The 26509-nt window shown below is 38.3% G+C and overlaps 1 protein-coding gene across 1 annotated transcript in view; it reads right to left on the reverse strand.

Annotated features, from left to right (window-relative positions):
• The window catches only part of Patj (PATJ crumbs cell polarity complex component), a 320448-nt gene that overhangs the window by 231200 nt on the left and 62739 nt on the right, over positions 1-26509 (reverse strand). The window contains exons 16-18 of the mRNA XM_027400463.2: positions 20758-20892; positions 13594-13755; positions 9290-9421 (exon numbers count right to left, since the gene is read on the reverse strand). Of these exons, the coding sequence (XP_027256264.1) occupies positions 9290-9421; positions 13594-13755; positions 20758-20892 (429 nt within the window). The remainder of the gene's footprint in view (positions 1-9289; positions 9422-13593; positions 13756-20757; positions 20893-26509) is intronic.

The raw sequence follows: 26509 nt of genomic DNA on the forward strand, positions 1-26509 counted from the left end.
CAATAAATATGCTCTCTCTTTGCTTGGAGATTTTGATGACTAAGTGGGCTCTACAGTACTTTATAATATGGAAAATAGGTTTAAAATAACATGATTTTCTAGAGCACATACTGCTCTTGCAAGAGGAGCCAAGTTCAGTCCCCACCACTAATCATCAGTTCACAACTACATGTAACTCCAGCTCGAGGGACTGGCCTCTACAGGCACCTGCACTCACGTGCACACAACCACATACAGACACACAAGTACACAATTCTTCAAGAAAAAAAGAAAACTCTAAAAGAAAAAAGTAGAAGGAAGACTATGTCTTCTTGCTTGCTGCTTTTTTCCCAAGAGCCAACTATAATGTCCGCTACATACAAGGCACTAACTATCAAAACAAAATCCTTGCTGGACTATAAACATATCCAAAGGAAGCTACTCCCAATCATATGTAAATAACCACAACTGTCCATAATTCCCCAGTTCTTACAGCCCAGAAAGGCTCACTGACTTGAACTTGTTTAATCCTCACACCACTGCAAAGTGGATGCCTGTACTTCCTGAGTGGGAAAATGAAGACAGAAAATCTGAAAGAGTTCATCGAAGCACATAGTTGGCAAACGGCAGAGTCAGAATTTATAGCAGTTACATTCCAGTGTATGCATTTTAGCTACAACACTTCTTCTCAGCCTGAAACAAACTTTTACTAAAGGAACAAAGGCTGAAAGAACACAGACAGGGCAGGAGATACATTAAGTTAAATCCTTTACATATCATGCTTGGTTGTTAGGGGTTTTTACTTCAAGACCTGGACAATGATACCAGAAAGTACAGAAAGTATAGCATATCTCCAGACAGCTTAGCTCAGCCACTTCTTTGCCACATTTTAATTTACGTTCAGTTTCTCAAGAATGCAATCATTTGGTGGGCCTAAGAACACATTTACAGCAATAGAAGTGAACATATGACAGTCATTATGTCCAAATGGATGGGTTTCCAAGTTCCTGAGCTGCCTATAAAATGCATTATATGAACTTTTGTGTCCATTCCCAGAGATCAAAGAGCCAGATTCCATGTAAACTAAAGCAGAGCACAGCACATCACCTGGGGCAGGAGGGAAGCTCCCCGAAACACAGCTTTTGCCAGTGACAGACATAAACAAGATGAGCAGAGCCCCATCTAGATGAGAAATACAACAAAGGAGCCCTGGTAACGCTGCCAGAGAACCTGAAGCAGGAGTGCTGCATAAGGAGAACACACGGTTCAGTGAGAAAGCCAGTCAGTTTAATAACATGGCAAATATTTTGGGAAGAAGCCTTTGTTAAGATAACAGGGGTATGAGTATCTCCATGTTTTGCAGTACTGTCCCCAAAAAGAAAACCAAACCCAAAGTGCAACAACTCACATCCATGGTCATAATGTAAAATAGCCTATGTGGGTTTTTATTTTAATCTATTCTATTAATACAGGGAACACTGACATCAGAGATTCAGAACTACACTGCAGGATGGTCAGGAGACAGTCCCCAGTTAATTTCACTTTGCACTGAGAGTGATAACTGAGGTGTCTGTGTTCTTTCAGCCTTTGTTCCTTTAGCAAAAGTTTGTCCTGAAGGCTCTTTGCCTTTGGTAATATTTTAAGATGTATTTATATCTTAGGTGTTGTTTTCTCTGAGACTGGTGTGTCTCATATCAGAGAGATAACAGTAGATTTCAGAGAGCTCTCAAAGCATGAACTGAGAGAGTACATGCACAGCATACAGTAATCCCACAGTAACCATTTTAAACACTGCTACCCTTACTACTGTGAAATTGTGAATTGGTAAAACACACAGAGCTAAGGAAGACCTGAGGAGGTTCCAAGTTCTACAAACTTACTTCTTCACTTCCAACTGAGCACATGTAACCTAGGCCGACTGTGCTAGCATATGCGTTTTATCACACCTGAGTCACAGCACATAAAAATTCCGAGTGGTCTGTGTTCTTTGGATAGGCAGACCTGAATGTACAAAGGCACACAAAGGAGGCTTACAACAGCATGGAATCCTCAGCCCCTCAGCCTCCCCCGTCCTCCATTGGTTCTCTCAGCAAACAAGAGCCATCTATAGGCTGGGAGTTGTCTGACAAACACAGTAGTACTCCACTTCTGAAATATTCACAAAAGGTAATACAACCACTAGATTGCTTCAGGCTCCTCTCCTCAGCAGTTCGCTACGGTGGAGCCAAAACTGATACGAACATATTTGTTAAAGGGAAAGTTACTCCACAAGAAAGCAGGATCCAGCATTTGCTGAATGCCAGCTATTCTCTTTTGTCCCCACCAGTAGTAAGGTTTCTTCCCAAACTCATACTCGAAATCCATGACACACAACCTCTCTGGATTCTTATTAAGAGGCTGACCTGCTGCACTGAGGGCTTTGGAGGTTGGACATCATGCCAAACATAGCACAAACACACACCAGGAGCGGAGCTCCCTCTACCCACCCACTCCACAGGCTTGAAAAACAGTGCTTAAGTCTCGAGAGAACTCTCCCGCAGCCACAGCCAAACCATTGCATGAACACAACTTCCAAATGAAGCAGCTTAAATGACTTAAAGGCTTTGCATCACAATGAAGCTACATAACCTGTCATATAACAATAACCTCTGCATTTTATACTCTAGAACAATGGAGAGTTTTGCACCTGACTTATTTATGTTACTATATGTTAAAATTATGTGAATACTTATCAAATCTATAAGCTAGGTCCTGTTCACTTAGCACCTAGAATGTACATAAAGATATCAGGCATCTATGAACCACTAAGACAATCAACTGACAGCAGTTTTTACTCAAATTGTCAAATCACTTGACAAAAAGCAAAGTCCTAACAAGCCACCCCATTTTAGAGCTCAATTCTTGATGAAGAAGTTTCAGATTGGTGGTAGACTTAGGAACAGACTGATAGACACTGATATCAGAGTGAATATTAATACCCTACTCTCTTAACTACAAAGGCAATAAATTACTGCCATAATTAAAGTTCAAACTAAATTGATAGTTACATATTGCTACCACTTAGTCTTTCCACACCATGGAAGACCATTAATTTCATGAGTTACACACCTGCTTATGTTTTCTAGGAGAACCATCTGAATAAAGAAATTACTCCACATAAGATGCCAATTGTAATTCATCTAAATACATGTGTCTCAAAATGGTGTTCCAGCTATTTGGTAAAAATGTGTCAAAATTGAAAATGTATATGATTCTTTCATTAGCAAGTTCTCCTCTAGAAATTTGTCATTAACTTAACTGCCACGGTTTCACAAAAGAGCATAGCAGCAATCCACTAGTCTCATTTAGTCATTTAAATTACTACACCACTTGGGTACAGGAGGCTAGTTGAATAAATTATTGTCTATCTGCAATAATGTATTATATAGTCATTAAAAAGAACTAGGTAGCTCTATAAATACTAAAGTGAAAGAAGATGTAATTGGTTACAATAAACAAAGTACTTAAGGTATATATATCTTATGTGTCAAAAAAACACGTAAAATTTATATAACAAGAAAACTAATATTTATATAATCCTGTGTTTATAAAACACATCTTAGAGGAAAGACATGAGGCTTTTCTTCCTGGAAAAGCCTCAAGTAACTATCACAAATGGCCTGCACATGCTTCTGAATTTTTATGGCATGTGCATATATTACCAACTTTTAAAAAACAATAATGTGATCAAAAATCCAAAGATAATTTTAAATTATAAATAAAATTTTTATAACCCTTCTTTAACTTTAAAAGTCCTTTATAAAGAGAATTTGTGGGCTAGGAATACAGCAGTGGTAAGGCACTTGCCTGGCACACTTCAGACCCTCCCTGGGTCTGCTCTCCAGGCAGAACAATGGATCCTCTGAGTTCAGAGCTGAAACTACACGAATTCCTCACAGATTCAACAGCAAACTGTTCCAGGTTCACCAGCAGCTTCTGCTCACACTGCCCTGTTTTCACAACTCATTTCATGAAAACTATTTCCACTTGATGTTTAAGGTCATCATCTGTCTATGGCCCTTCATAGGCTTGTAACACGACCAAGAATATTCACATGTGACTCAGCTGTTTAACAGCATTACCTGCCTATGGCCTTCCAAAAAGGGCTTACAGCAGGACCAACACTGTTTACATATGACTCAGCTATTTAGCAGCATTACCTGCTTATGGCATTCCAAACAGGCTTACAGCAGGAACAACAGTCCTCATATATGACATACCTCTCCCTAAGACAAACCCAAAGTCTTTCAAAAATATCTGCTTTGGCAAAGATTGAGTTGTTCTGGAAGAAAAATGAAGAATAGAATGTAGGTGTGTTTCGGGGAGAATTATTGGTTAATAAATTTTGCCTTCTAAATCACTGAAATTTAAAAGTACCGAGGATGGCAACGCCATGGCTAATGTCAAACATTTTCAGTGAATTATAATCATGAGGGGTTATTCAAAGTTCAGCATAAATCAAAACACCAGAAAATATTCACTTGCTCCGTTTAATTTATAGGGTCAACTGAAGGTAAAATCCATATAGTTCAATCTTTGCAAGCTTTTTGGTAGAAATTAGAAGTTACAGACTCTCAGGCTACCAAACTGATGTATTAAGAAATGTTAACCCATAAGAACAGGCTTTCAAATTAGCCATCACTTTCTTCTGAAGCAGTAAGCCCTAGTTCTTACATGGTGCATATGGGCACACTGCATTAATTAATTCTTGGTATTTACTAAATTTTCATATACACTAAAGGAGAATGCTATTTGGTAGCTTACCTTTTTGAAAAACACTCCAAATTAGAAAAACAAAAAGAAGTACTGTAATCAATTTACTATAGTGATGCCTTAGTTAAAAAATGTACACAAAACCCCCATAAAGAAATAACATCATATTATGATTAACTATGTGAGGTCAAATTTCATTTCTACCATATGCCCATTGTATGAGCTTAGACTTAACACCTAACTTATATGTCCTCAGTTTCCTTACTCATTAAATGAGAATCACACAGTTCTTGTGAGAAATATATAAGCTAATATATATAAAATAAATAAAATGGGGCCTAGCACATAATTCACAATAACTGCCACATACTACTGCTATATTTATATTAGTGATGACATTAATGAGTATTAATAATATTCCATGGAAATAATATCCAAAGGAATGGTAACATTGCACATAGAAAAGGAGAAAAACAAAGCTAAGATAACTAAAATACAATATGGAACCCTCATCTATAGTAAAGATGCTATGGAAATTTTCAGCTAGAGCCAGAAAATGGCTCAGGAGGCAAAAGTGCTTGCTGTAGAAGCCTGACCTAATTTCTATCCTAGGCTCCACAGTAAGAAGAGAACCTACTCTAGAAAGTTGTTTTCTGACCTCCATGCATGTACTGTAGCACTCATGTACCTGGGGACATGCTCAAGCATGCTCAAGCACACACACCTGCACATGAGTGATGAGTGTGTGTGTGCACACACAGGTGCACAGCGTGAGCGTGAGCGTGAGCACACACACTAACAGTAATAGAATTAACAGTTTTTAAACTTATGGCCAAATTTCCCAGGTGCTCTAAGGCTTTGAAGAAGGGCAGATCATAAAGCTGCTACAAAGCACTGTGTTTACCACCCAATCTTACAAATTATGGAGGTACATATGCTCAACACATAAGACAGGATTTTAGCCAACATCTGTGGAGGACAGACTTGATCTCTGCTTAAATCATAGATAATAAAAGCTTTATTCTAAAATCTAACCTTTATTTACTGTTTCTCATTGTCTTTGCCTGAGTCTAGTATAAAATTTATGGACATGAGTTCCCACATTTGCTCTTTGGCCATATGAGTAGGCACCTTCAGTATGCAACTTCCATCAATCCTAGGAACTGCTGATGCTGAGGCAGCCACCCACACCATCATTCCATGGATCAATTCAAGATCTTTATCTGTTCACTCATACTTTCCTAAAGCTTAGCTAAATGAATGTAAAACTCACTTCTGACCACTAACCCACAGGTAACTCACATATGGCTATCTGAGTTGGTAGCATGACTGAATACAATTTCATGGCCAAATTTAAATTCCACTAAAAACAGGATATATACTAATCAGTTTAAACTATAAAGTTAAAATGTATATAGTTTAAACACACTGTAGTGTGGCACTAGATTGAAGGAAGGTATCAACAACTGTTGTGCTGATTTTCTAAACTGAATGATGGTTAACAATGCTCACATTTTCATGGTAACAGTTCTTTCCCCTACACACAAATTCACTTAATTCATATGATCCTTTGCATGTCGCATTAGTATCCCCATCCTATGAGAAATTATATCAAGGAGACAGATATATACAATTTTCAGTTCTTGGGGAAGAGGAAAATTCATTAATTAGAAAAAAAAACCCAGTTAACTGAAATGAATACTCAAAAGTAAAAGTACACTCTTCAATACGTTGAATGCAGGCCTGATGGGGGATGTCCTTCTGTATATATTTTCTCTTACTGGTTTATGAATAAACACCGACTGGCCAGTTGCCAGGCAGTAAGTATAGGCTACCAAAGGAGGCAGTCTTTCAATTTTCTTGCTTCTGAATGAGATGGTCTGTCAGATACTCAAGGCCTTAGCTAAAGATGGTTGCCCCAGGTTACTGTGAGACCTTGGGTGACTGTCCAGGTAGCCTGCTGTTTGACTTCACTTGCACCTTTAGGAAGTCTCACGCTTGCACTTCCTGCCTACCCTAGTAATGTTATTTTCCTTCTCAGGTCTTTGAAAGGTTTGAAGACTATTTTCCTTCTCAGGGCTTTGAAAGGTTTGAAGACTATCTATTCATCTCAAATACAGGCCCTTACCATGTAGAAACTACCCCATGTTCCTAAGACTAGAAAAGCTATGGCTAAAATATTTTTACAGTACTTAGTGTAGATATGCTAAACTTAAGAGGGAAGCAATCTGCCTTGGTCCTACTCAGCCACCTAATGAATTTATACAAAACAACATCAAATCTGGAATTACCAGGAACATGGCCTTTGTTAGCATCTGCTATACCTCTACTTAGTTTTGTAAAAACTAATTTTCAACTTTAGAAATTGTTACCTGATTACAAGGATCACACAAATAAATTAATGAACTTACCACAAATCAAATTTCAAAGTGCATTTTCATATTTGAACACTTTAGTGGTAAAGTTTTTCATATCCCTGGCTTTAAGACTTAAAAACATGAAGCTCAGAGCTGTAACTGTTGGGTAGTATGTATGAAACTCTGAGTTAGACACTCCCTAGCAGTGCAAAATAGACAAATCAATACATACTTAAAGTCTGTGGTGTGATCCAAAAACTCAACAAATAATATATTTATTAATTAACAATGAAAATACAGAGCGATCTCTAAGACAATGGAAAGGTAGCTGAACACCAAGATTGCATTTAAAACGTGTTTGTAAATTAAAGCTCATCATCAAAATGGTTAATAAATCTCATTGACATTTGTTCATTTAATTCCAGTGAATTGTTGGGCGGTGGTGGCGCATGCCTTTAATCCCAGCACTCGGGCGGCAGAGGCAGGCAGATCTCTGTGAGTTTGAGACCATCTTGATTTACAGAGTGAGTTCCAGGACAGCCTCCAAAGTCACAGAGAAACCCTGTCTCGAAAAACCAAAAAGAGAAGAAGAAGAAGAAAAGAAGAAGAAGAAGAAGAAGAAGAAGAAGAAGAAGAAGAAGAAGAAGAAGAAGAAGAAGAAGAAATAAAAATAAAAATAATTCCAGTGAATTCTGTCTAACCTAAATTTTATTGAGTCCTTTATTAGCAACATACTAGGGGCTGGTACAATAAGTAGGGAACCAAGAGTTCTTACCAGAATCTTATAAGTTGATACTTCCTGATGATACTATTTCCCAAAATGCTCATTCAAATCAACAACTTATAATTCAATAATATTTTGAGAGGAAATTCTAAGAGCAGAGGCCTATCTGGCACAGAAATATGCCAGAAACATTGAAATAATATATTACAGGAATTTTAAATCAGTAATTTAAATCATACAATGTTGAAAGTATTTTTCTTATAATCTATTCTCTATTACCTAATTGTATTAAAAAATGATTTCAGGGGCTGGAGAGATGCATCAATAGTCAAAAGCACTTACTGCTCTTGCAAACTTACCAGGTTTACTTCCCAGCACTCACGTGACACCTCACAACTATCTGTAACACCAGTGCCCTCTTCTGACCTTTGTAGGTATGAAAAATACACATGGTGCACATAAACCATGCAGGTAAAACATTTATAACCATAAAATATATAAGCTTTAAAAAGAAAGAAAGATTCAAGGTAGTACTCTGTGGATAAAGGCACTAACTGCCAAGTCCGATTGATTGCCTCAGTTTCATCTCCAGGGCCAATGTAGTGCATGGAAACTTGACTCCCACAAGATGCTCTCTGACTTCCAAGTGGGTGCTAAGGCATGAGCATGCACTCATACCCACACAACTGTATGAATGAATGAGTGAATAAATACATGTAATTTTTAAATCTGGGCTTATATAATTTTGCATTTTATATACTTTGACCAAGGACATTAACATTGTGTTTAAGTCACACTAGTTTTAAAGTGAGCATCTTAGTAGCAAAAGGATTTGTTGTCTAACAGCTTTAATTGTCCTCAATATCAGAGGTCCAAAAGCAGGCCAGCAGGAGGTAAGATACTATAAAATACACGTGTCCTACTATGCATTCCAGTATTCCTACTATGCGTTCCAGTGCTCCCAACCCTGTATCTAGCTAGAACTTGATACATAATAAATAACTTCAAAAGTGTTATGCATCCATCGGCAGATAATTTCACCAAGAATATTTCTACTTACATTCATTGAGACTGACAGATAAGCAAATCCACAAAAGCCTACACATGACAGGAAGGACAGAAACATGAGAGTTGGGAATGTTGCTAATGGGTACAAGTTTCTTTTTGCTTCTGCTTTTGGAGACAGGGTCTCATTACCTGACCCAGATTGGCATTCAAGTCCAAATTTATCTTCTTGAATTTATGTTCCTCCCACCTCAGCTTCCCAGAGTTTCTTTCTGGAACTTATGTAAAAGTGCTAATGATTCTATAACTTATACCACTAAAACAACCTAGGTGAATGCTCTAAATGGGGGTATTCCATTGTGAATGAAATATATTTCAAGAAAGCTTGACTGTACCCATTTTTAAATGTTCTGAAAGTAAAACAAAACAAAACTCAAACCTAAACCAAAACCCCTCTCAAGGTTTCCTATACCTGATAATCCAAAATGCTGAATCCCAAGCCTTTACAGTCTTTCACCAGCTCTACAATCCTGACTTCAGGAGACCACAGGGCTAACTCCCCATCATCGTCGTCCTCAGCGCTGACATCTACACTTCGGTCAACCTGAAAGAACAAAGAAGGTAAATGCTGGAGCTTCTGTCCTTTCTGTTCTGAAAAGAACTCAGTTTCTTTTCAAACTGGGAAGTCTCTGTGGCATGCTTGGTTAGCTTTTGATCTCTTTAAAGGGGGCATGCACAGGGTACTCACAATCAAGGATCAAAGCTTCAGAAAACATTCAGGCATTCAGAACTGCAGGTCTTTCACACATTTCTCAAGTGGTTTCACTGCAAGTGTTAACACTGACCTCTTATACTTCAATGAGCTCTGTCATCCCATTAGAAGCATAAAAGGAAAAAATAGGTAATTTAAGTAAAAATGTAAACTTCATGCAAAGTAGAGGCACATGGACGTTTTAAAAGCAATACTGTAGTCATAATTTCAGTCAGAGACAGAAAGGCCAGCCAGGGCACCGAGAAACTATTCCTGGTGGCTCACAGAAGATTTTAAACAAGTTTTCCTAGAAAAGTACAGGAAGACTGAAGAAGAGAAGAGGCAATGGCTGGGGCAGTAGAGGTATGACAGCACCAGTGGCCTCAACAGACAACTACTTGAACACTGTGTAATCCTCTAAGTAGAAACAGGAATAATCTGATGTTAGAGAAAATGAGTTAGCACAAGCACCCAGCACACTGGTTCTTTGTTAGTTCCCATACTCTAACATCCCTCTTTTCTAGACTCCTGTCCTTTCAGGAACAGTGAAGTTAAATGAGACAGATCTACTAGATGGGACATTGCTTGCTTCCAATGCCTTCAGTTTTATTTATAGCACTGTGCTGATTAATCTCTCCAAAATTATCTTGTCCTTCCACAGACTATTAACAACTTAGTTTTTTGAAGCAGGGTCTTACTCTGGAGTTCAGGCTAGCTTGGAATTCACTATATACACCAAGTGGGCCTTAAATTCACAGCAATCCTGTCTCAGTCTCCTGAGTACTGGGATTACAGGCATAAGCCACACATATGACTAAATAACAAATTTTCAAAGCACAATTCTTAAAATTTTGGCAAAATGAGAATGTATCATTTCTACAAACAGAAGTAACTGGTATAAGAAAATCCACTTTAATGTTATCAACTGGGGAAGAGTAACAAAACCACTTTCAAAATTACAATTGGTTCAGATCTCAAATTGTTGTTGCAGGATATGGAACACCTAATCTAAGCTGGACAGAACTTAAACACTGAAACAATTTCTTGGTTCTTCCCTGGCCAAACCTGAAGTGAGGGAATGTTCTCCATTGCTAATCTCCACACATTTCAGTTTGGTGTGAGGAATTATTTGTTTTATTACTTAAAACATGATTATGATATGTGTGGATGCATGTGCTATGGCATCCATGTGGAGGCTACAGGACAACTCAGTAGACTCAGTTCTCTCCTTCTACCTTTCATGGGTTCTGGGATTGAAACCTGATGAGCCATTTCACCCACCCGGGAAAGGATAGTTTAAAAAGAAAATACTTCCATCCTCCAACAGAATGTTCCAAAGGTTCATATGATTGGTATAATGTCGGTGCATACTTACTAATAAGTGAGAATTAGAACTGTTGCTATGCCACCTAACCAGACACTTTAACAACATAAGACGGCACTGGAGAGACGTGTTGGCAGTTAAAAAACACTTGCTGCTCTTCCAGAGGACTAAGTTCTGTTCGCAGCACCTACACAAGGCAATTCACAACATCTGCCTGTAACTCTAGCACCAGTAGATATAATACCCTTTTTTGACCTTAAAGGGCACATACTTGGCATATGCTCACAAAAACATACATATGTACACATAAAAATAATATTTTTACAAAAAGAATATGATAGCTGCAGGATAAATGAAAAACAGAGAACAGGTGAAAAGGAGCCGACATTTCAAGAGATCACATGTAACCACAAAGCCTAAGTTTATCAAAAGGTCACGGCACCCTAGGTACACATTCCACACCAACCCGGACTCTGTCACTCTGATACATCAATTCTGCGTAACTCAGGTCTACAGAACAGAAAGCAATCAGCTAACAGGCAGCACTGTTAACATTTGGCATGCTTCAGGCTATTGTTCACCACTGTGCAGTATGACGGATGGGAAGACAGAGTCAGCAAGCTGGGCTGATGATTTACACCTGACAGAATTAAACTAAAGGCATTTTTATCGAGATTCACAAGGAAGCCACCACACATACTTCAGTTTACTAAGAACAGTAAAAGTCACAAAGTATCTCGAGTCCTTTCCTTGAAATTTGTTACTATCTTTCAAGATAGGACCTTAATATGTAGAGTTCCTGGATGACCTGGAACTTCGTATGTAAACTAAACTGGCCTTGAACTCCCAAGTGCTGAAATTAAAGGCAATATGCCACATCAAATTTCTTTTCTTCTTTTACAATAAAACAGGAATCAGACAGGCACAGAGGCACAAATCTATAACATCAGCTCTGGAGAGACAAAGTCAGGATTATGAATGAGTTCAATTCAAACTCAGACAGGGATGGGGGGATGGCTAGAGATGGCTCAGCAATTAAGAATACTGGCTGCTCTTCCAAAGGAAAAGGATTCAATTCCCAGTACCCATATGACAGCTCACAACTATCTGTAACTCTAGTTCCAGGATCTGACACCCTCACACAAGCATACAGGCAGGCAAAATACCAATGCACATTAAAATCAATCAATCAATCAATCAATCAATCAATCAATCAAATCCAGACTTGGGATAAAAGCCAGTCCTAGGCTAACCTGGGCTAAACAGTGAACCTTGTCTGAAGGTGGGGAGGAAGAACAGTTCGTATTTGTACAGAATAAAGGCAACATGAGGTTGCGGAAAATTTTAATAAATGGCCTGTGCCTCAAAAGAGTTGACCACTTTATTGAAAAACCAAGATATATCCATGCTAAAAGATCTATAGCACAGCACTAGACTGTAAGACAGTTCTAAATTTTTCTGTAATTTAGGCAATCAGAAACAAAGACATTGGACAGGCAGTCCACTAACATTCATGGACTCTCCACATGCAGGTATGATGTTAACAGCTTGGCATATGTTACTTTATTTCCATCTCACATAAGCTCCTGGGTATTTAAGTTCTGTGAACAGTACCATTTGTCTTAGTTACTTCTCTACCACTTTGATGAACATCATGACCAAGGCAACTTATAAAAGAAGAGTTTATTTGGTTCTTACAATTTCAGAAGATGAATCCATGACCATTATGACAGGGAACAGTAGACATGGAACTGCAGTAGTAGCTGAGAGCTTACATCTTAATCCACAAGTGTAAGGCACAGGAAGAGAGGGCGCTAACTGACATTAGCATGGGCTTTTGAAACCTCTCACCCTGTCCCCAGTGACATACCTCTTCTAACAGGGCCACACCTCCTAATCTTTTCCAAAAAGTTCTACCAACTGTGGACGAAACATTCAAACAAATGAGCCTATTGGGTCCATTTTCATTCAAGCCACCACAGCATTCATCCTAGTAGAAACAGAAGCCAAGGTCATCTGGTCAAAGATGCACTAAGTATGTAGGGAGTTCACACAACTTCAAAGATGAACTCAGTTGAATTATAAGTCAAACTGTGGGTAAGGAAAAGGAAAGGCCATACATGTCTGGAAAGGTGGCACAAAGATGAAGCTCCAAAGGGCATGTGATGACAGCACATGCTTTCACAGTTCCTACCCAGAATACAGCACTCCTAAAACAAGACATATAACAGCAGAGGAAGTGCCAGTCCATATTCTGACTCTTCTGCATTTATGGTAGCTTCTAAATTCTCACTAAAACTTATCAGAATTCTTCATATGTTTAAGGTTCTCAAAAGGGAAGACTAAGATAGTCAATACTCACCAACACCAAGCCTTTGTTAGGATGAAATAAGTTAAAATAGAAGTGAAAAGCCATGAATCCAGACAATTGATTTTAAAAATAGTTGTTTTTTAAAAGTTTTAGAAGTCAGATTAATATACGTCAGTGTCTTAACATTTTCAGGGAGTTCTAGAAATCCAAATATAGATGTAAATGTAAATAAAATCCAAAACAGAAATCGAAACATTCTACACTGTTGCTTAGTCAAATAAAAAAAAAAAAAAGAGCAGGGGGAGTAGGGGCCCCTCTTTATATTTGAACACTCTCTTTGGAGTGTCCCTGGTAAAAGGACACACATAATAAGCACACAGCCCTTCATACCTCTGCCTCGAGAAGTGAAGGTTCCATGGTTCTCGGCTCGTCAACTGAGGCCTCATCATCAAACAGTCGGCGACAGCAAACCAAGGTAAATGGTGGAGGCACTTCTTTAAGAAAGGAGACTGCTTCTCGGCGGGACTTCCCGTAAAGCTGCACACCATTGACCTAGGATAGAAAGGGCTGTCAGCTGTGGACAGGTGCAAAATTAAAAAGCACCAAAAAAGGCATTTCATTGTTCTTGTAAACAAATCATATCATTTTACTAAGAACTTAAAACATCTAAATTAAGGCTGAATCTTGTTTTAAAAGTAATGCTGAATCTCCATTGAGATGGGGAGAATAAAGTATAAAATGTGTGCCAGGCAGCACAGTTCCTGGGTAAGACAGCTAATGCTTCACATCTCTGAGGTTTCTCAATACTGTATTCTCCTGGCTTCCCTTCACTCCTTAAATGCACTGACTGTCCTTACACCCATTTCCTTTCTGTGTTGTCATTGTATGTCTGTTTGCCTTCAACATGTGACCATATCTAGGATACTCAGCAGCTGAGTTTACTGTCAGTCAGAGCACTCCTCCTCAGTCAACATGAAGAGCATCACCTTAGCAAATGTTCTACAAGGAAGAAATAGGTGTCAGTGGTACCACTTCCATTCCCATACACTGAAGTAGTTAGTTTAGCATCACAGTAGTATGTGGTTCCGAAGGTTAGTTCATGTGAGTGCTCCCTACCTTTTAAAAGGATAATTTTTCTTGTTAATGATTAATCCCTATCACTAAACATCATATATATTTTGATACATAGCAATATTTTGGATCAAAGATTATTTTAAAATCTAGATTTTAATGTACTGAGATTTTCACATGTGAGTTTTAGCTCAAAGTTCTCTCAGTTCTGTTTACAAGTCACTGAGAGTAACCTGTCTATATTCCTAAAAGCTGAAGAAGGAACACATTCCAGCCAACAATAATCTCTTTGGATCTCTTCTGCTTTCTAAGAGTGGTTAGTAGCAATTTAGTATTAGTGGAATATCTACTTTGGCATCAGTTTCTTAAAGGTATGGTGTTAATGCTCACAGAGCAGGGAGGACTGTCTATCCCAGGAACACCCTTTCCACAGATCTGCCACTGTACTAGGGAAAAACATCCTATCAGCAGTGGACAATGCCTGGAGTCAGCCGTCCCAGGAACCACTCTCAATTCTGTGATACATCCAGTACTTAGAGGCATCAAACAGGACACATCATCCTGTGTCTTAATTGTCCAGACACATGTTAAAAACAGTAACAACAAAACCACCACAGAGAATCTCAATCTCTCTCCCCCTCTCCTTCTCTCTCAAATCATCATGACTGTGAAGGAGTGTGGGGAAAAGCCCAGGAGCAAGCTTCCTTCATAGAATTCAATTCAACCTGCATACAGAAGGGGCAGGGAGCTATCACTGCTCACATCATATCTCACAGAAAGTTCTAGAGTCAAGTAGACAGTAACCTCTATTAAATACAAAAGGAGATACAATGAAAACAGAAACTCTACCTACATACAATTAGTAGTTTGTGCTTCAACAAATTAGAAAGTCACTTTTCAGGTTTCTATCTTAGAGTACCTTTAAATATTTATTTGGTTCATTATTTATTCATTTGAATTGTCTCCACTTATTATAGCAGTGCCTGGTAGTCCTCTTCACTATCTACTACTAAAAAGATTGGTCACATTTCCCATTACCAACTCCTAGCTAAGGGGATTTATGGCTGCTGTAAATAGCTGTTCTGGGCTGAGACTTGGCATGGTCCTCTAACCCCAAAGCATATTTGTGTTTCTGGTTTTAAGCTCTAAGAAGTACATTAAACAAGTTGGAGGTTGGAGGAAGAAAAGTGAGGAGGGAGAGAGGGAAAAATAAGGAAAGGAGTAGAGAGGGAGAGGGGATGGGAAAAACCAACCAAAAGTTTATGTAGCAAACTTCAAAGATTTTTATGTCTGCATTCACTTACTCAGATACTGATTTTGTTTTAGAATTCACAGTATTTTTCACAGTCCTTCAATGTGAGCCTGTCTTTTAAATGCCATCTAGTCTTAATTCTATAGATTTGTTGATTAGAAATGCACAAATGAATAGAGGCTTCCAGAGAACTAACTTTACAAATGAGCTTAGTAATATGTCTGCCAAATTGTTAACAGCCAGTCCTCCTTGTAACAGAAGCCTTACAGTTTATATGGATGGCAGCTTTTTAGAACCTCACAAACATACAGTGGAGGAAGATGAAGAAATCAATTTTCTAGTATCATCCAAGGGCATATGTAAAGCTGTGGCAAATCCAGAACCCAAGGTACTTGTCTGCCTTTCAATCTAGGCTTCTTTCTGTATCTCAACTTTTTTTTTTTTTTTGACCAGAAATCTATACTTTAGGTGTCAAACTATTGAGACCAAATAACACTCAGAGCAGAGTACTTGCCTCCCATGCACAAGAGCATGTTTAAAAAAGAATAAAAACAAGAAAGTAGACCATATTTGTGAAATTGTGTAACTTTGTGTTAATATAAAAAGTCATCACACCCCCACCCCCACAATCTTTACACTCTTTTTATAGCACTTTGTTTTTCAATGTAGAGGCCCAGAGTAATCTAACCTTAGCTGGAGAACAGAGAAGTCTGTTGTCAGGGGAGGGGAATAAGGGGGGTGGTGTGCACTAAGGGATGGCATGCCTTATGCTTGATCTACTCTACCCATTCAACACTGCTCTAACATCCACCATACACCAAGTGCTTTATACTCTGGGTCACTGAATTCCACATGAAAAAGTATTCATTGGTAAACTCAGGTGCACACACCTTACCACCTAGAACTACACTAAATTAACTAAATCAATTTTATTCCCTCTGTATCTCTCAATATATCCTGTTTCTGAATAGCTAATAGTTACATAGCACAACAATGTTCTCCACTCTAGATTATTGTCTCAAAGCTAGCACCATGCCTTGCCAATCAGGAAAGACATGTTCTTAGGCCCAGAAACAGAGCCTTGGTTATCCAGTAAAATTTATAGCATAAATCTTCCATATGCAATTCAAGGTCACTCCCTTCAGTGATCTAAAAATAACTACCTATCCCCCATAAAGAATAATGAATATTTGAAGAGATGCATATGTTCAACCTGACTTAAATGATACAGAACATCCACTCTTATCAAAACATCATGCTATCCCATTAATAGGTATAGCCTACTCAACAAATGGTGCTGGCAAAACTGCATTTCTATCCACAAAAGAATGAAATTAGACTCTTATTTTTCACCTTATATAAAAATCAATTCAAAATTATCTAAGTCCTTAATTGCAAATATGAAAAACAGAAATGTCTAGAAGAAAACATAGGAGATACACTTCAAGATACTGCACTGGGGAAGAACTTTTGAATACAACACCAATAGCATAGGAATTAAACTCGTGTCAACAAAAGGGATGGCATCAAAATAAAAGGCTTGTGTAAAGCAAAGGAAAGAAACAACAGTGCAAACAGAGCCTAGAGAACGGGAGAACATCTGTACCAGCTACACTTAAGACAAGTGGCTAATATACACAATTTACAAATAATTGTAGAAATTAAATGCCAAGGAAACTACTAGTCAACACAAATGAACTGAATAGATACTTTTCAAAAAAAGAAACAGGAATGGCTCATAACTGTTTTTAAAAGCATTCACTATCCCTAGTCATCGGGGAAATACAAATTAACACTAAAGAATGACTACATCAACGTATCTGACAACTGTTGAAGAGGATATGGACTATTAACTTTCGTGGAGGAACAAATTCACACAGCCATTGTGTAAATTAGTTTGGAGGTTTCTCAAATTAAAAACAGAACTAGCTTATGACCCCACTATTTCACTACTAGGCAAATACCCAGAGGATTTCATATTGTGCCAAAGATATATTTGCACTTCCATACCCACTGCTACTTTATTCACTGTGGCAAGAAAACAGAGCATAATCCTCCTACAATAGGTAGATGGGTAAGAAAAGCAGGTGCATATGTAAGATGGAATACTATTCAGCTCTAAACAAAAATTTAATCACAAAATTTTCAGGAAAATGGATGAATTTAGAATGTATGATATTAAATAAGATCATGCACTCTCAGAATGAAAAAAAATGCATGTTCTCCCCTATGTGGGATCTAGGCAATAAAACATGCATAACTGTTTAAAAAAAAAAAAAACTTACATGTAGCTACAATATAAAATATAGAAAAAAATAACAAAAATGGCTATGTATTAAGGCATAAGAAAGAACCAAATAGAGGTGATAGACGAGAGTTATAAAAGAGAATATAAAGCTAATTGTTTTTCTAATTCTAACTCTGCCATGAGTTTCTCGCTTATGGTAATGGATAAGTGTATAAAAAATGTATTCAGTAGGGAAATTGTAAAATTCAGTATGAAGCTACACAGCTTCTCTTCTAAACAGCCATTCTAACTGTACAGGAATTGTTGAGATATACAGACCTTAGGTATGGTTAATTTCTGTGTATAATTCTTAATTTGCAAGTTTTTTTAAATAATAAAATTTTAAATAAACAAAGACAAAAATAATAAATCAATAAAGTAAGAGCTGGTACTAAAAAATAAGTTCACTGGTATAGTACATGCCTAGCATACAGAAGGCCCTGGGTTCAACCAGCAATACAAATAAATAAACAAACAAATAAGCAGGCAAGCAATGTACTATATCTTACTATGTAGTTAGTATTCTAAAACCGTCCTCCCGTATTTAAGACAGAAGTTTATAACTGTTAATATCAATTCAACTCAGCATTTCTCACAACACACTGCTTTACGTAGGTGACAACCACTAATTAACTGCAGATGCATACAACCTGTGTGTCACCCTTATCATTTCATTTTGATCAAACAAAAATTTGATTAATTTCTAAAATTAGGAATCATGGCTACCAGGTCAATTTATAAAATCCAATCTGTGGTTTGAATGTGGAATAATCCCCATAGGCTTCTGTGTTTGGATACTTGGCCTCTAGGTGGTAGGGATGATTGGGAAAGTTCTAGAACCTTTCTGTGGCCTCATCACAAGAAGTGGGTAATTAGTTATGGACTTTGAGGTTTTATAGCCTGGCTCCATTTCCTGTTTAATCTATGCTTCCTTGACTGCAGATGCAAAGTGACCAGCTGTCTTGTGTTCCTGTCATCATAGCTGTCTACCATTTTGGATTGTGAACCCTCAACTAGAAGCCATAATAAACCTTATTCCCTAAGATGCTTCTTGTTGGAGGATTTATCATGACAATGAGGAAAGGAACTAACACAGTAGGGCTTCCTGTGGATCCTAACTCTACAACCCTCCTGTTCCTTGAGACAGCACTTTGCTACACAACTCAGACTGGATTTAAACTCCTTATCTCTTTGAGGGACTGAGGAAACAGGGTGATGGAATGAACAAACAATGAAACGAGGGGGAACAATTCTGCCACTAGTTCATTGGCAAGCTGGGAAAGTCTGTCACATTTCCTTATTTCTAAGAAATGTTAGTTGTGTGTGCTATGTTAGTGGTAGACCCACCACTAACAATCTAACTAAATCTCTCAAGAATGTCACTTCAAGGCAAAGTTGCTTAGAAGCCAGATTTTTAAACTGTAGCTCACAACCCTGCATGTATAATAAATGTATTTCCATAAAAATATCAATAGTAAACAGCTTCAGAATGTACAATAAACACAAATTAATTTAAAATCAAACCTATAATGAATCCAAGATTTTTTTTTTTTTTTCCTGGCTGTACTTGCCCATGAGCTCACATGAGTTCACTGTGACCTTGGTTGTAAACACACAACATGCACTGGACTATTCATGCCACCATGACACACAATACTACCAAACACGGCCTAAAACAGTAGCACAGAATGAAAACGAGGCTGTCATTCATCACAGTGTTTTTAGTTATAGAAATGTAAAGTTTTGGCTGTGGCTATAGCTCAGTGGACTGAACATACTAGAGGCCCCGATTTGAGTCCCTAGCACCACCTAAACTGGGGACTGGAGGAAACAGGCTTAAAAAATAATGGCTTAATTATTTTCCTGCTATCATTCTTCAGCCTGCAAATATCAAATTAGTACATACTGACATCACATTACATTAAAATGTTTGATTTTTAAAATTACTGTTTGGGTTGTTGACTTGAGTACTAAAAAATTGTTAAATAAATTTTGGCTAGGATGAGGACAGAATTTTTAACAATTTCTGAAATAGTCCTAAACATCTGACATTTTGTACTATGTGTTTAGGCAAAACAACATACTCAGTATTGACAATTATAAAATCCAAATATTGATCAGATCTGGAAAACACTGAAGATGTTCTGCTGCTGCCATACCAAAGTCAGCCAAGACTTAGTTCTTTCTATGAAAGCCAATGAGCATGTCCATCTCAGTATGCAAACTAGCTTCCAAGCTTCCATTTTAAGTAAGTGGCAAAAATATGTGTATGTCAAAGAATTATTTTAAAATAAAGTTATGATTTATTATCAATAAATGTCTATACCTATATATACAGGGTTGTGTAAAAATTGCTGTGGTGACAAAGAGTTCTGCCCTAAAAATGCTCTGGGCTGACAAGAGAATTGGCAGCCTGAAAGAGCCCTTTGGAGTTAGCCTTACCAAGAGGAAAATCCCAAGTGGACAATCTTAAAGCCACACAAAAGCCTGAAGTTGTTCAGCTGTAATCCTTACAGAAATAACCAACAGAACCTGGGACCATGGGTCTGGAAAGGTGGCAAGACAGTTAAGACCATTTGTTGCTTTTGTAGAGGACTCCCAGGTTCAATTCCCAGCACGAGAAGGCCTCTTCTGACAGTCAAAGGCACTAGACATGTACGCAGTGCACATAAATACATGCAAGTAAAACACTCAAATATGTTTATCAAACTTTTATGTCAATTATTTAGACTAACATTCAAAATGTTGCTCAAAGGCCTTAACAGCTAGTGAATAATACATTTAAAATGTGGTATCTACTTATTGTATTACCTAGTAAGCTGTTGGTATTTCTCATTATAAATGGGTCACATTATATTGGCATTGATGACACTGTCAATTGGTGAACACATTTTCCTAGAACTTAAAATTCTTGCCATGTATTTTCTTCCCCTTCATATTTTACCTCAAGAAGTTCATCTTCTGGCTGTAGGAGGTTCAGGGTATCCACAGGACCACCAGGAACAACTGAAGAGATATAATGGTGCCCATCAAAGGAATCCACTTCCACACCAAGTCTCAGAGTGTGGATAGGCAGCAGCTGCAGGGAGCACAGAGCAATGACATCAAACACAATAGCCACAGGACAGCTGTTAGTCAACCCCCCACATTAGTTATCATTTAGCTATTGAAACTCCACCTCTTAGAAGCAATAACTACAATCCTAAAAGACAATACAGGGGGAAAAGGCAGAAAGTAAAGTTAGGAAATAATTGTTCTTCCTATTCTCCTGTGGCTTCCCTTAAGTTTCTGAGAACAGAGATAAAAACACACAAAAGAGCCTGCCATTAAGTCCCAGCTCCAGGTTCCCCACCCTTCTTATAGTCCCCAGTATACATACTGTGTGTCACTGTTACATAGTATTCCACACCCCAAAACATCCCAACTGCCCTTTCTTAATTAATTAACCTCCTCTTACATTTTACTACCAAAATAATGAAACTTCCAGTAATGCCCTGAGTTAACATCCAAATAAGGTCAGAATCAATTTGAACACATCTTGATCTCAGCTCAAACACACTGTGTTTACAATTTCCTTCTTTCTCTTTCTTTCCTGAGGTGGGGGTCAAACTCAGAGCTTTGGGAATGGTAGGCAAGTGCTTTACCACTGAGCTGTCCTTGTTTTTTTAGAGACGGGGTCCCTTGCAGCATAGGATGGCTTCAATTCACAATCCTCTGGCCTTTACCTCTCAGTTGCTACAGGTGGGCACCAGCTCACCCACATGCAATCCTGTTTTCCTGACTGCCCAGAACAGTGCCAGGCTCTGAAGATGATACACTGGATGCTATGTGAACTAGTTTCTAACAGACACCCCTTTCTATTCAGTCAGCTTTCATGAGAACATTACTGTGGGGGTAAACAATCATTTCTACTTGGGAATTGCTTCTGTTTGCTTTGAAGGATTCTTGTACGCTATAGTATGAGTCAATATTGAACACAATTATTTTATGAGTTAATACTGAAAGACTTCATGTCAGAAAGATGAGTATCTTAGCTTGCATTCACCTTTGTTGGCTATAAAACTTTGGGACATTCCCCAAGCCAGCTTTCAAGCTAGAACCAGTGAGTTTCACCATAGCTGCCTAACTCAAATGTGGTAAACACTGTATGATGCCTTACCTTCGCTGTATCAAGAGTCTCCTTATCTATACACCAGAGCCACCTCTAATTATTCCAGATAAGGGGTCAATCCTCTACAGGTAGCAGTACATGCCCAGTGTGGTTTTTTCCCTATTGTCTATGTTTCCTTCATCCCTGAATTGCTGCTTTCCTTTACTTATCTGTTCATAATACCCAGAGTTGTATAGGACTTGCTTCAGTCTCCACCTGGGGCTCACTTCCATCCAATGACAGTTATAGAGACAGATGGGAAGTGGCAAGTAGTTCAACTTGCCACTTTTTACAATAGAGTTTACAATAGGTACAAGGGACTTTTGGCCCCAGGCTAGCTTTCTGAAAAAGAGTAACTCTTAACCACCAAGCACTCTGGGCTCTTCTAGCATTCCATGTGAAGGGTTGGGTTGTTTCCATTACTCTCCCTCCTGTTGATTTATTTCTCATTGCTGCCCTACCACTTTCTTGAGTAGTCACTATCAAATCACATCTACTAAAGTAGGAGCTGGGTTACTTCCTTAGTAGTTCATTCAACAGAGGTGAGCTAAGACTCTCTGGTAAATGTTTCTGTAATAAGTTTCCCAACCAATCTGTAGGCCCTGCCTTCCTTGCCTTCCTTTCTTTTGTGAGCCATACACCATGATACAGAGTTGTGTCTCTTAAAGACCATCTCCTGTGGGGTGCTGGAGCTATCTTGCACAAGATTATAAAAAGAACATTGCTTAATTTCCAGAAATTCTGAAAGCAAGCTGTCAAATGCGGCCTTGAAATTAAGTTGTAGAAAGTTGCAATTAAATCATATTAAAAATAAGTGTAATAAGTACTCAAGTCATAACTTCCTAATTATTTATTATATTTTACTATTTCATTTCCCTGAAGTGGTACATAGCTGTAAGATATAAATATTTCAATACCTCAGAGAATACCAATCAGGTGGACAACTGAGGCAAAATAGCAGATGAAATATTTACTTTTTTGTTGTTTTTTGGTTTTTTGTTTTGTTTTGCCAAATACAGGTGGGACAGGTCCTGGACCTGCAGAAGAACCTGTGTGACAATAAGTCTTGTGAGATGCTTTCTGATTTAGTCATCAATGATGCTACTTTGGCAGCTTAGAGCTAGTCAGGACAGAGTATGTGTGACACAGATATGGATAAATGCTAGCTTGTTCTCATTCTCTTCCTGGGGACTAGAAACTGTTACATCACTGATCTACCATAGATCTAGGTTCAGGCTGTATAGTGCAAGTGAGGCATTGAGTAACAAGATATGCAAGGTGGATGAAAGGGGAAAAGCCTTGGCCTTCAGAACCAATATCCACTGGGGCAGAAAGAAAGCAACCAGCCAACAAGTAGCATGGTTCAACGAGCCTATACAGTAAAGAGGCAAAGAATGAAACCAAGTATAACTGCTACTGATAAGCTACTGTGTCCTAATCTCAGGAAGTGCTGTAAAGGAGGTGCTCTGGGTCTTAACATAGGAACACAACTGGTGGAGGTCAGTTCGTAAAACTGAGAGAACGAGGTCGTGAGGTGACACTTGAGAGATAAAATGAGTTAGCTCTATGAAAAGTCTGCTAAGAGCTTATGTAGACAGGGAACAAAAGGGATAACTGTGAAATCTTATATGTAAACAAATGAGTAGATGGTGGGGTGATTATTTCTATATGGAAATAACTACCCAAATTATATTACGTATATAAAAATCTCTGTCCAAATACAAAGACCTTTACTACACACCCCATATAAGGTAAAAAGAGAACAAAGATAAAACAAGGGAAGTGCCACTAATCTCCCTTCCAGCCCCCTCCAACTACTGATCTACTCAACTAATGGATACCAGCCCCCACCTCCATGGGACACTGAAGACAAAAACAGGAGAGGATCCGGACAGACTCTCTCATGACATCTCTAGCTCTCCACATACAGGACTGAGCCCTTTAAGGCTATTTTTTTCAGGTATCTATAAATGCCACATTCTCTCTAGAAAACTTAATCTGCAAACAAAATACATACTTCATCTTCAATCACGATGAACCAGAAATGATGTTTACGAAATCTGTCAATCTGGGGGAAGCCCACCTAATATTAGTTCTGAGTCTAAATGGAGTGTAGCTGGGTTTCCAGGTTGTCATGTTCCATTGCTGCAGTCTTCTCTGCAGGAGCATAGCTGTTTAATTACCTGTCCCATCTGCATTTAGCAGCCAAACTAATCAACCATTTCATCTGTCTTTTAGTTGTCCACCTGTCGGTACACTGAGTTCTTAGGCAGAGCAGAAAGTGATAAAAATGACAGGAGTGGGTGTAACAGATGATTGATGGCTTTACACACATTCCTTACCATGCTTTTTGATGCTTGTTCAATATGCATTTCCTACTGAAATTGACAAAGCTGATGTGCAGTGGAGTTCTCTTGATACTGCCATGACAGGTAAAGGGTATAAATAAGGAAATGTGTCTGAGGAGGGTGTGACCAATAGGTGTACGGTCAATGTTAAAATGATGAAGAAAAATGAGATTGAGAGAGCTGGAGCCTTCGATCCAAGTAGAGAAGCCTGTCATGAAGTACATGCATTTGGTGAAACCTCGACTTAGAGGATCCTAAAACATGACATCAAACGGTCAACTGGACATATATATGCTATTGCCCAAGGGGAGAAAAGCTTTTGGAAAGGACCACTCCAAGGAGGCACCAATGGGTTGGGAAATATATAAAAAATAAAAAATAAAAAAAAAATTGAACTCAAAATAAAACAGAAGGAACCCCAGGGTTGATTCTCATCATATGCATACACACACTAAATGAAAGCATTAAATACCCATTGATGTTCAAAATTAGGAAGTTATCAGGTTTAGTATAAACAAAAACAAACATTCCAAGATGAAGACTATATGTCTTCAAGAAGGAAGATGAGCTTAGAAGTCATGAACAATCAACCAATCCAATAAAGCAGCACTTATTCAGCATTTGCTCATCTCCTCCCTTGTAAAATTTTAATTGTGAATATTCATAAATATATACTATGCTAAAAACATTGACAATTCTTTCCAAATTATTCATACAAGGGTACCATCTGTTTCTGTAGGTGTCATCAGGGTTACCTGTTTGGCCCACATGATGTCTGTGTTTTAATCCCTGACCTAACACTGTACTTGACTCTCTTTGATCACAAAATTTCTTCTGCCTAGAATATCCAGTTTATTTTTTCCAAATCCATTCTTCAAAATACAGTTCAAATGGCATCCTCCCAATAAGTATTTTCCATCTGTCTTACGGAAGTACCATCTCCTTCCTTGAGCAAGCACTAAGCACTTTAGCAATACTTCCAGAGTCATTCTCAACTCAACAAGAGAGAGAGAGAGAAACAGAGAGATTGAGAGAGAGAGAGACAGAGACAGACAGACAGGAGAGAGAGAGAGAGAGAGAGAGAGAGAGAGAGAGAGAGAGAGAGAGAGAGAGAGAGAGAGAGAGAGAAAGAAACAAAGAAATTCCTTCCAGCAGGGTCGAGAGGAATACTCAGTAATTAAGAACGCAGGCTGTTCTTGTTAGTCTACGGACATTTGTTAGTCTAAGGCACAGGCTGTTCTTACAGAGGACCCAGGTTTGCTTCCCAGAACCTACACTGTGGCTAACAAACATCTCTAACTCCTGTTCCAGGGAATCCAATGCCCTCTTGTGGCCTCTATAAGGACTATAGGCAAATGGTGCACAGACATACATGCAGGCAAAACACTCATACACAAAATTTAAGCTTAATTTTTTGAGTTTTGAAAAACTTAAAAAAAAATGTATCTTCTCTACAATCTCAAAGATTTGGAAGGCAGAACCAGGAAGATCACAAGTTTGAGGCCTGTCTGAAACACACACCTGAGATCAACCTGAGCTACACAGATGGGAGTGGCTCCATGAGGAGATGGGAGAGGGGGTGAATATGATCAAAATGCACTCATTGTATGAAATTTCTAAAGAATTAATAAAAATTTTATTTTTAAGAACTGAAAAACAGAATGTTACTGGCTTGGAATATGATAACCCATGATGTACTTACTAATTCTTGGACTCCCTAGTTACATACGACTTTAAGAGGCTTTTGGTAGTGGCAGTTTTGTTTTTGAGAAAGGGTATTGTGTATCCTGAGCTGTCTCTGACTCCTGTCTCTACCTCCTATGTGCTGGAATTACAGGCATGAACCATCATAGCCTGTTCATGTGGTGCTAGGAACCGAATACAGCTTTGTAAATGCTAGGCTAACAGCTGTCCAACAGAACTATACCCCTGCCTCTTGTTTTGTCAGGGTTTTATTTTATTTTACTTTCTTTTTATTTACTTTATTTTATTTACTTTACTTTCTGAGACAGGGTCTTACCATGCAGCCCAGGATGACATAACTCCTAATTCTCCTTCCATTGTCTCCCAAGTAAGGATATTACAGGTGTGTTTCAGTTCAACTGGCTTTCGTATGAGCTTTGGAAAGATACTCTGCCTATCAGATGCTTAATTTCCCATATGAAAAATGAGAAAAGCATGCTGCAGACCAAGAGAAA

This window comes from Cricetulus griseus, chromosome 2, assembly GCF_003668045.3.
Source record: "Cricetulus griseus strain 17A/GY chromosome 2, alternate assembly CriGri-PICRH-1.0, whole genome shotgun sequence".
NCBI classification, from domain to species: Eukaryota; Metazoa; Chordata; class Mammalia; order Rodentia; family Cricetidae; genus Cricetulus; species Cricetulus griseus.